General features: G+C 45.8%; 1 protein-coding gene across 1 annotated transcript; it reads left to right on the top strand.

Annotated features, from left to right (window-relative positions):
* Positions 1–374: 374 nt before the first annotated feature.
* Positions 375–1,319, top strand: LOC132570054 (taste receptor type 2 member 104-like). Its single transcript, XM_060236496.1, has 2 exons — positions 375–569; positions 1,008–1,319. Exons 1-2 carry the CDS (start codon positions 375–377, stop codon positions 1,317–1,319), a joined length of 507 nt encoding a protein of 168 aa, XP_060092479.1.
* The last annotated feature ends 10,235 nt before the right edge of the window (positions 1,320–11,554 follow it).

Genomic DNA, 11,554 nt, shown 5'->3' with positions numbered 1-11,554 from the left:
CTGAAGATCAGTCAATAGAAAGCCGTTTCCATAAATATCATAATAAACAATAACTTATGGAAGTTGGCGAACAGGACTTTTGCATCAACAAATCCCACAAGAATAGTACATCATTGTTTGCACAAAACAGATGCAAAGCTCATCTTTATTATCTATGAAAATGGGCAAATATGACATCCTAGAACACAACGTAGATTTAGTAACATGGCCTTTTCCAGGAAGATTTGCATCTTCCCAGAGCCAGCACACAAAAATAGCTCCTGCCACCCTGATGTTTTTGTGTTCATAAACGGAGGGACCCAGTGTTGCGCTGGAGGGAAAGTGTGAGTATCGCAGCAGAAGAAACTCTACACTTTTCTTTTGGGCTTAGAGAGATGGCAACCTTGTTCTTGATAATTAGCTTTGTGCTTCTCATCATGGAAACCCTCGTTGGGATAGTAGCAAATGGATTTATTGTCCTCATCAATTGCATTGACTGGTTCAGAAGCAAGAAACTATCCCCCACTGACTTGATCCTGATCTGTCTTGGCTTATCCAGATTAATGTGGCAGGCACTAGTCATGCTGCATGTAACTATGTTGTCCTTTTTTCTTCACACCTATCTAACGGAACCGGTACATTTAAGTGTTGTTATCTTGTGGTCCTTTACAGAAACTGTCAATCTTTGGTTTGCTGCTTGTCTTGGTGTTTGGTATTTAACAAAGATCGCCATCTTCTCCCACCCTCTTTTCCTCCAAGTGAAGCAAAGATTCTCAAGCCTGATCCCATGGCTGCTTCTTGCCTCAGTAGTTTTCTCTGCTTTGATTACTATTATTGCCTTCGCAAGACCTATCAGTGACTTAGCCATTTGTGATCCCTACTTATTACTTTTGAATAATAGCTATGATTCAGAAATTCAGGAGTCTCGCACTTGTATGGAACTAGTCATTTCACGTAGTATTCCAAATCTCATCCCTTCTGTGATATTTTTGTCATCCACAATCTTGTTAATAATATCTCTGTGAAAGCACACAAGACATTTGCAGCACAATGGAATTGGAGTCAGGGATCTCAACACCAATGTTCATTTAAGTGCCATCAAAGCTCTGGCTTCCTTTGCTGCTTTGTACCTCTCCTGTTGGCTAGCCATCAGTTTACAAACAATACTGTATTGGAGAAGAAACAATGGTTCTTGGACATCTGTATTTTTCCACAATATCAGTGCTGCGTATCCCTCTGGACATGCTGTTATCCTGATATTAATCAATCCCAAACTGAAACAGGCATGGGTCAGGATGATACATCGCATAAAATGTCATGTGAGTGAACCACCATCTTAAAACCTATCAAAGGAACAAAGAGAGAGGACATTTTCTTGATAAAGAAGGAACCTGAAAAACCCTCGGGGAGCAATCCATCCTGAAATTTTCCTGGTATTTATCATCTGTATTAAAACATTAATATCAACTGTATTAGAACAAGTCATACCAAGGTTCACAGCAACTGTAAATAAGAAAGACTGAAGAATTCACTCCCACATATTATACATGCAATGTGTGAGGAGTAAAATTATTATCAAATGTCCTCAATAAGCACATGTAAAAAGCTTAAGCCACCCTTATCGGGCAGATTTTACAAGGTGCCACAGAAAACTTCTTGCTAATGTCAAGTGCCTTGCCATGGTTAATGTGTGAATCTTTATATTACTGTACTGCTTTGCTTTCCCTTCTGCCTTGCTTGTCTTTGCAACAAGTTACCAAGATTCTTTCCACCGGCCTGGGCGGTTTCCGTAGGAACCACAAGGCCAGAGTGCTGATTCAGGAGCACCTGTGAGAAGAAGGGACTGGATAGTTAGGGGGTGAGGTCAGAAATGCCCGCGTTTTGCTTCCTGTTTTCGCTTGAAAATGTAAATTAATCCAAACCTAAGGGGGACACAAACTGAAAAAGGCATGGATCAGGATGATACATCACTTAAAATGTCATGTGAATGAAGCACCATCTTAAAACCCAGACTGATTTCGCACTCACCCTATGCTGCTCTGACGTTCCCCTTTTCAGCACGGTGTCTTTCTGATGTCCCACTATCTGCCCCAGGGCAGTATTCTTCCTTCCAACTGCAGTCATCATTCTTGGCTTCATTATTAGTTGTTTAAGGTCTGAGAGGCACATTTCTGGGTGTATTATTTGGTTGCCTCGTATTTAATTATTATTTCTCTGTTCATGCTATTTTATGCAGTATTTCTTTTGACTATTTTTTGCGGTGCAATTGGACAATGTCATTTTATGCTCTTCTTATGCATTTGTAAGTCAAAGATCTTCGCTTTTAATAAAGATTTATTTATTTTAAAACAAAAGATGTGTGGTCCCTTTAAATGTGATGGCCAGAACTCGGAGTTCAATTATGCTTGTCGCAACCTTTCCCCTGGCTCCACCCCCAAAGTCTCCTGGCTCCACCCCAAAAGTCCCCAGATATTTCTTCAATTGGACTTGGCAACCCTATTCTCCACCTTTTGGAGGCTTGACCCAAAGAGGTAAACAAGGGCAAGGGATCCAAACTTACTGGGCTAAGGATTTGTACATACACCTTTAAAAGGAAAAACAACCAATATTTATTGAAAGAAATATGAATACATATATACATACATAAATAAATCAAATACAATTAGAAATAACCAGGACTGAAGACAAATACATAGAGATAGGATCAAAATATTCAGAAAAAAAATAAAAGGCAAATACCTGGCAAATTCAAAACTTCACCTATAGGATTTCAAATATATAAGAAAGTTAGTAAACAATGTTGATAGCATCCATGATTGATGCAAATTCTGGTTTATGAGCTAGAAATTCAAGGAACGGAAACCAAAGGGACACAAATTTTGAGGTATAAAGGCCTGTTACACCTCGAGTCTGAGAATCTGATAATTTATCCGTAATACAGCACTCCTGTACCTTTAGGAGTCAGTCAAGGAGAGTAGGTTTTGTATTCGTTTTCCAATATCTTGCCAGAACTGTCCTAGCTGCTGCACAGAGAGTTTCTATTAGCTCCATCTTAGTTGAGTTATTCATATAGGGATGCCAATGATTCAATAGTAGAGCTTCCATTCGGAGAGGAACTTGTACATGAGTAATATCATGAATTTGAGTCATGATTAATTTTAAACATAAGAACAAGACCACCAACAATGTCTGTATGTGCCATTTTCTTTACAACCTCTCCAGCAAAGTGGGGATTGAATATTTTGTGCAAAATGTAATTTCTGTGGAGCAAGAGACTAGTGCGACAGGGTTTTGAAAAACGGGATGCAAATAGTGATGCTAGGGGATTTGAATGTGAAGGAATTCCAAATATGACTCCAGGCTTGAGCAGAGAGGGAATTAGTGCAATCTTTCTGCCATGAAGAAGTGGTACACACAGGGCCGGCCCGACACCCTGGGGTGTCCTAGGCAGACTTGCTGCCTGGCGCCCCCCCAAAAGCACCCCCACAGCTCCCCCCTGCAGCTCCAAGCCCCCTCCCCGCCGCGCCCCTTCCCTCCCTTCCCCACATGTCAATTGCAATGCCAGAACCAGCTCTAATGCCACATTCTGGCACCCCGCCCCCCACACAGTGTCCCACCCCCCCACCCCCCCCCTCCCGGTGCTCTGCTCACCTGCCCACTGCCACTTCACTCCCTTCCCCCTGCTCATCTGCTAAAAGTAAGCGTTGCCGACTTCACAGCCCACGGCTGCATGTTTTGTTAAGAGACAAAACGCGCAGGCGTGAGCTGCAAAGTCGGCAAAGCTTACTTTTAGTCGGCGAGCAGGGGGAAGGGAGCGAGTGAAGCACCACCACTTTTAGCAGCGGGCAGGTAAGCGGAGTGCTGGGGGGGCGTGGGCGGGGGGGGGGGACCCCGCACCTGGAGGGTGGGTGGGTGGCGGCCACGGCAGGGGGAAGGGAAGCAAGCTAAGCGCTGGGGCACTGGGGTGGCGAGAGCCCAATTTGCCACCCCCCGCCTCTCGGTGCCCTAGGCTATTCATAACCTAGTTTGCCTAGTGGGTGAGCAGGCCCTGGGTACACACACCTTATTGTGATGCTTTCACCACTAGAACAGACAAGATAGGAGGGTAGATTTGGGCCAGTTACACACTCTCAGCCCAACCAACCTGATAGGGTAGTTGTGAGTATCATAAAATGGAGGAGAGGAGAACAATGCAAGCCATTTGGGTGCCCCATTGGGGAGAAAGGAGGGGAATGAATAGAGGGAATGAATGGAGCCCATAACGCTGTGTCTGTTCTAAGAAGTGGAGACTTCTGTCACCCAAGGGGAAGACTTTTGAAGGCATCAATGAAGGGTTAGGGGATCATGGGGTCCCCAGAGTCAACGGCTGGGGAGGAGGCAATGCAGCAGGCAGACTTGATGTCTTTGGTGGGAGCTGGGTAGGGAGAGCACTGGTAAGGGAGGAGAGCACCTGTGACAAATCCTGGATGCTGTAGCAAGTGAGTATGAGCCCTTGCTGGGACCCTTGGGCGTCAACCAAGCAGCAGCAGCTTGAGTCCTACTGTAAGGGAGGGATGCTTTCTTCTGGGGCATGGAGGGGTTGTCTGTGGAGCAGCTTACAGGAATATGGAGGATGTCACAAGGGACTCTGAGGAAGCCAGAGTATCAAGAGGGGATGTCCTAAAGTAACTGACAGGACTGCCGATTGAGAACAATGGGAGAAGCTTGAGTGCCCATACTGGTAGCCAGAAATGCCCAGTGTCTTGCATGGGTTCCATTGCAGTACTTTACTGCACAAGGAAATAATGATGGGTGGGCGATGGATTTTGAATGACAGTATCTGCGTATGGATAGCTCTGGGAGTGGAATGACAGCGCCCAAAGTGAAATGATGGTCATTCCAGTCCCAGATAACTTCTGCTCCACTGAGGAGGCAATTTGGGACCTGAGTGTGATGCTACATGCCCCTATATCTCAGTGGCCCCCCTCTCCTGCTCCACCACTGGCAGGAAGTGCCCTCAGCAATGTGGCTGGCCAACTGGGAAGCTCACCCATCATTGAGGAAAGGACATCCCCAATTGTGTAAGGTGGCAATGACAACCTCCCTCCCCCTTCTTCCCTTCAGGGACTCTGTGCTCTGTATGGGCATTAAGACAGCTGTGGATGCCCGTGGGGCAGAAACCTGGAACCCCTTCCTTACTGTCAGGTGCCTGGATCATTGACAGGAGCTGGTCCCTTTAGGGGGGTGGAAGGTATTGCTGAAAATAAGGAGAACTCCTTTGGCCTGTCCCTCTTTGCCGACTGCCAGAGATGGATGCTAGACTCCATCCCCTTGCCCCATGAACTCTGATTGGTTCTGTCTGACCTGTCCATCATAGTACCACCACCTACAAAAGCCTTCGTTGACTGCAGGGATGTGGTCAGGATGGATGGTACCCCAGTTATGCTTTTAAAACGCCATGAACCAACTGACTTTGTCTGTTGGCCATTGCATAACGTATCCTATCGGGGATGGACTAGCATCTCCCTAGTTATGCAGCTGGGGGCTGTCACAGCACTAGATTGTTCTGCCTATCAATCAAGAGAAAGGTTTTTCCTTCGATACAATTAATAATAGTGGGTGGAACTTGGCAAATAATGCTTTAACGTCAACAAATCCCACAAGAAGAGCACTTCATCATTTGTGAAAACAGATGCAAAGATCATATTTAGGGTCTATGTCAAATGTGCAAATATGACATCCTAGAACAGGATTTAGTAACATAGTCCTTTTCAGAAAGATTTGCATCTTCACAGGGCCAGCACTTGAAAATAGCTCCTAACGCCCAGATGGGTTCTTAAACAAAGGGCCCCAGTGTTGTGCTGTGTGCTGTTGAGGGAAAGTGTGAATATCGCAGCAGAAGAAACTGTTTTCTCTTGTGCTGAGAAAGATGGACGCTTCATGGATAACAAGCTTTGCACTTGTCATCATAGAAACCCTCATCGGAATGGTAGCAAATGGGTTTATTGTCCTCATGGGCTGCATTAACTGGTACAAAAGCAGGAAACTCTCCCCGACTGACCTTATCTTGACCTGCTTGAGCTTGACCAGACTCGCATGGCTGGGAATAGTGATTCTAGATGTGACTCTGCTTACCTTTTTTCTGCACACTTTTGCATTGAAGCATTTCTTTTTCCTTTTTTACGCAATGTGGTTCTTTACATACACTGTCAGCCTCTTTTTTGCCACCTGGCTGAGCATTTTTTACTTTGTCAAGATCGCCATCTTCTCCCACCCAATTCTCCTCCAAGTGAAGCAAAGATTCTCCGGGCTGGTCCCATGGCTGCTTCTGGGCTCAGTGGCCATCTCTGTTTTTATGACTATGACAATGGCTATTATCGCCGTGTCGAGCAGTGCCTTAACCATTTGTGATCCCTTCAAATTACATTTAAACAATAGCTATAATTCAGAAGTTAAAGTGCCTCACTTGTGTTGGCAGCTTCTCATTGCAGTTGTTGCTCCAGGTTTCATTCTTTCTGTGATATTTCTGTCATTTATAGTCTTGTTAATAATATCTCTTTGGAAGCACATAAGACATTTGCGACACAACGGAATCAGCACCAAGGACCTCAACACCAGCGTTCACTTAGCTGCCATCAAAGCTCTGGCGTCCTTTGCTATTTTGTACCTCTCCAGTTTTGTAACCATCAATATACAATCATTACTGGTTCAGATAAGGAATGATAGCTCTTGGACAGCTGGAATTTTTCAGATTATGAGTACTGTGTATCCCTCTGGGCATGCTGTTATCCTGATATTAATTAATCCCAAACTGAAACAGGCATGGGTCAGAATGATACACCACTTAAAATGTCATATGAGTGAAGCACCATCTTAAAACTTGCCAAAAAGTGAGAGAACATTCTTTTATGAAAGAAGGAACCGGAAAAACTCTTGGGGAACAATCCATCCAGAAGTTCTCCTACGGTTTAAGGCACATTGAATTGCTTTGCAAAGACAACCTCCTAGTGAACTGAGGTCTTGGATCCTGCATGTGTTTTTTTTCTTATTCACTATTATTTTCCATTTGAATACCAATGTGTAGTTAAGTTTGAGCATCCATCTCACTTTCACGTATACTTCCTCATCTCCATTTTAGACAGCGCAGACAGTGACTGTCTAGTTTAAACACTTTGAATGTTTGGGGAAGGTTAGAATAAAAAGAATAATGACTCTTTTAGCTGTGGTAGTTTCTACATTCTAAAGGAGGGGTGGCCAAACCGTGGCTCGGGAGCCACATGTGGCTCCTTCACACATATTGTGTGGCTCTTGAAGCCCCCACCACTCCGTTGGCCAGCTTGGAGAAGGCATTTCTCTCTTTAAATCACTTCTCCAAGCCAAGCCAGCTGGCAGCTTGGAGAATGCATTTAAAGTTGAAGTAGCTCTCTTTCTACCTCTCCCTCCGTTTTGTGACTCTCAAACATCTGCCATTTGTGTCTTGCGGCTCTCAGACATCTGATGTTTATTCTGTGTGGCTCTTACACTAAGCAAGTTTGGCCATCCCTGTTGTAAAGAAATAAATAAGAACTATAGTCCCAAGTGTTAGGAATGTCATGTCTACTGGCAAAACAGTATTGGAAGAAAGGAAATAATCATAGCGCAATGGGTTCTTGACTTTAACAACCAAACATCTGCCATTTGTGTCTTGCGGTTCTCAGACATCTGATATTTATTCTGTGTGGCTCTTACACTAAGCAAGTTTGGCCATTCCTGTTGTAAAGAAATAAATAAGAACTATAGTCCCAAGTTTTAGGAATGTCATGTCTACTGGCAAAAACGTATTGGAAGAAAGGAAATAATCATAGCGCAATGGGTTCTTGACTTTAACAACCAACAATCACTGGTTTCTGTTTATTTTGGATACATGCACACAAGTGATACTCTCCTTGATCACAATATTGTCTCCTTTGATGTGGCTAATAATTTCTGACTCAAAAATCAATCTAAATTCATACTAAAGATGTGCTCTTGGGATACTGCAGGGGTGGGCTTATAAATACAATTCCTTTGAGGTTAGAGAATATCGGAGTTCAGTATTGTACTTTTACAAGAACCTTCGGCTACTGAGGATATTTTTCTCCCTGACTATGTTTCCTTTTGTTCATTGGCAAAAAAAGAATTGCCAAAAATGGAGAGATAGTGCTGGTTTGGTATGTCTTATTTCCTTCTCCCTAATGGTAAATATTCAGAGCTAAAACATCTTGGGCTATGGCAGTGAAAATCTGGAAGGAAAATAATAATTCTATAATAATCACACGCACAAGTCATCATAGGGATCTAAATTCATGAGGCCATATAAAATAGCCAACCCCTAGGTCATAGCCAGTCACGTAGCAGGATTTTTTGTCTGTGGGGGGAGGCACCCAGTTTGGGTCACTAAGAAGAAGAAGGAGAAGGAGAAGAAGATGATGATAATGATATTGGATTTATATCCCACCCAATACTCAGAGTCTCAGAGTGGCTTACAATCTCCTTTACCTTCTCCTCCCTACAACAGACACCTTGTGAGGTAGGTGGAGCTAAAAGAGCTCTTACAGCAGCTGCCCTTTCAAGGACAACTCCTATGAAAACTACGACTGACCCAAGGCCATCCAGCAGGTGCAAATGGAGGAATGGGGAATCAAACCCAGTTCTCCCATATAAGAGTCCGTGCACTTAACCACTACACCAAACTGGCTCTCAGGAAGAAGGCAAGGTTGGACTGAAGCCCCAACAGATGAGACGACAGTCTTTGCCTCAAGGATATCTCAAAAGACACTCCCTGGGAAAGGTAACCTAGGAAGGAGCAGCAGAAGTTGGCAACTTCTCAGCCCCCCTCCCCCCCCCCCAGCCAGCATGGGGTGTGCAGAGGGACCTGGTGGCCTGCCTTCTCAGAGTCTGGAAGCCCCAGGTTGCCCTTACAGCCCCCACCCTAGGCAACAAGACCCTGACACCACAACCGTTTGGTCCTGACTGCACAATGAGCACTCCATGCCCCTCCCTGCCCCACTCCTTCCCCGTCCCACCGGTGACTTCCCCTTAGAATATAGTTGCAAAGTGATCATAATATAGCACCTCCAAAGCTGACTGAAAAAGAGATTCTGGGTGAGGTCAGACATTCATAAAATCTCACTACGAGCACGAGTGGAGGCCGGAAGCATGTCGGATTTTAAGCGGTTGTCCAAACGTCAGCATCTGCGAATGGTGGTTAGCTCGTTCGAGTCCCGCGTTGAGACGACTGGGGCGCGGCTTAATTTGATACTGCTTTAAATCAGGAACGTTCGCAAAGTCAAGCCGAGAGATATGTTGTACTCCACCCTGAACCCTACGGGGAATGGGCGGAATAGAAATTTACTAAAATAAAATAAAAACAAATAAAATAATACAAGGATGACAGGGGTGGTCGGGTGCTCTGGACCCTTTCTTACAGACCCTTACTGGAATGGTGGCAACCAGTAGAAAGCCCTTCCCAGTCCCTTGCTGTATGACACTAGCCCTGCCTCTCCTCTCCAGATTCTGCTCCATCTGCTGTCCCAACCCTCCTCTTGGACTAGAGCGTTGCATCTGGCCAGCCCTTCCATGTTCCACCTGCCATTCCATCCCACTTAGATGCATGCTGTGCCAGAGATCCTCAGTCCTCTTCCCCGTGGAGCCAGGTGGCAAATGAAGTCTTCACATCTCACCATGGTTTGCAGCTCAATAAAGTCTGTGTTGTGCCATAACTGTACCTCTGTCTGTTTGGTCCTAACTGCATGGAAGGAACTCCATACTCCTCCCTGCTCCACTCCCTCCCCACCCCATCTGTGACTCTCCCTGAAGGCTGCCCAATGACATGTCCAAAAAGGATGGCTCTTGAGTGCCTTGGGTGGATGTGGATTTTTCTGATCATGGTCCTCTGTGGGGCTTTTTTGTAGCAGGAACTCCTTTGCATATTAGGCGACCCACCCCTGATGCAGCCAATCCTCCCAAGTGCTTACAATGATCTTAGTACAGGACCTACCATAAGCTCCAGGGGAACTGGCCACATCAGGGGTGAGTGGCCTAATATGCAAAGGAGTTCCTGCTACAAAAAAAGCCCTGGTCCTCTTGCAAACATAGCAGGGGCCCAGCAGGACCTCCAAAGCTTACAGATCAACAGGTTCCCTCCCTCACCTTGCAGGCTGCTGTGTGAAGGGGAGAGGGGCCAGAGGGTGCTGTGAGTGAATGAGCCAACTTGGTGGGGTGCTTAGAGTGTGAGTCTGGGAAACCCAGATTCCAATTCCGACTTGTGCCATGGGAGGTAGGTGGATGGATTTGGGCCAAGTGCACGCTCTCAGCCTCATGGGGCTGTTGTGAGCATCATAAAATGGAGGAGAGGCGAATAATGCAAGCCACTTGGGTTTCCCATCAGAGAGAAAGGAGGGAATTAACCTCATGGAGCTGTTGTGAGCATCATAAAATGGAGGAGAGGAGAATAATGCAAGCCACTTGGGTTTCCCGTCTGGGAGAAAGGAGGAAATTGAATAGCATGAATGAATGGAGCTCATGACTGTGTGTCTGCTCTAGGAGGGGGGGGGGGCTCCTGTCACACAGGTGGAAGACTTATGTGAAGATATCACTATTTATTTATTTATTTATTTAAATTTCTATCCTGCCCTCTCCACAAGCGGACTCAGGGCGGCTAACAACAAAGGGTCAGTGAATCATGGAGGTCCCCAGAGTCAACAGCTGGGGGGGAGCCAATGCAACAAGCAGAATAAATGTCTTTGGAGTGGGCGGAGAGGGTACTGGTAGGGGAGGAAGGCACCTGAGTCAGACCATGGATGCTACATGCCCTCGGCAACATAACTGGGCTACTGGGAAGCACACCCATTGATGAACAAAGGACACCTGGAAACTCATGAGTGGCAATGAAAACCCCCTTCCCCTTCTTCCCTTCAGGGACCCTGCAATCTGTGTGGGCACTGAGGCAGTTCTGGATGCCCATGAAGTGCACAGTTCAAACTCCCTCCTCTCTGATACCTGGGTCTGCTAACAGGAGGTGGTCCCTTTCAGGGGGTGAGAGGTGCTGCTGAAAACAAGCAGAACTCCTTTGGTCTGCCTCTCTCCCCTCTATCCGAGATGGACATTGGACTCCGTGCCTTTGCCACAGGACCTCTGATTGGTTCTGACAGCCTTTCCATCATAGTGCTTCTACCAAAAAAAAGCCCAGCGAACTCATTTGCATATTAGGTCACACCCCCTGGTGCCACCATTGTTTCACACCATTGTTTCACACATTGTTTCTACAAAAAAGCCCAGCAGGAACTCATTTGTACATTAGGCTACACACCCTGACACCAGGCCAGCCGGAACTGTGTTCCTGTGCGTTCCTGCTAAAAAAAAAAAGCCCTGGTGCTGCTACTTCTATGAGCCTCTACTGACTGCAGCAGCACAGTCACTATGGATGCTACCCCAGTTTCTGTGAACCCACAAAGTTCTCTCATGGCTGCTGTGTAACTTACTTTCATAGGGACTGGACTAGTGTCACCCTCATTATACTGCAGCCAGAACTCATGGCACAAGCACGGTACAAGATTGCCTGTGGAATCAATCGACA

The sequence above is a fragment of the Heteronotia binoei genome, chromosome 4 (assembly GCF_032191835.1).
Source record: "Heteronotia binoei isolate CCM8104 ecotype False Entrance Well chromosome 4, APGP_CSIRO_Hbin_v1, whole genome shotgun sequence".
In the NCBI taxonomy this organism is placed as follows: Eukaryota; Metazoa; Chordata; class Lepidosauria; order Squamata; family Gekkonidae; genus Heteronotia; species Heteronotia binoei.
This window is presented reverse-complemented; position numbering and strand designations above follow the sequence as displayed.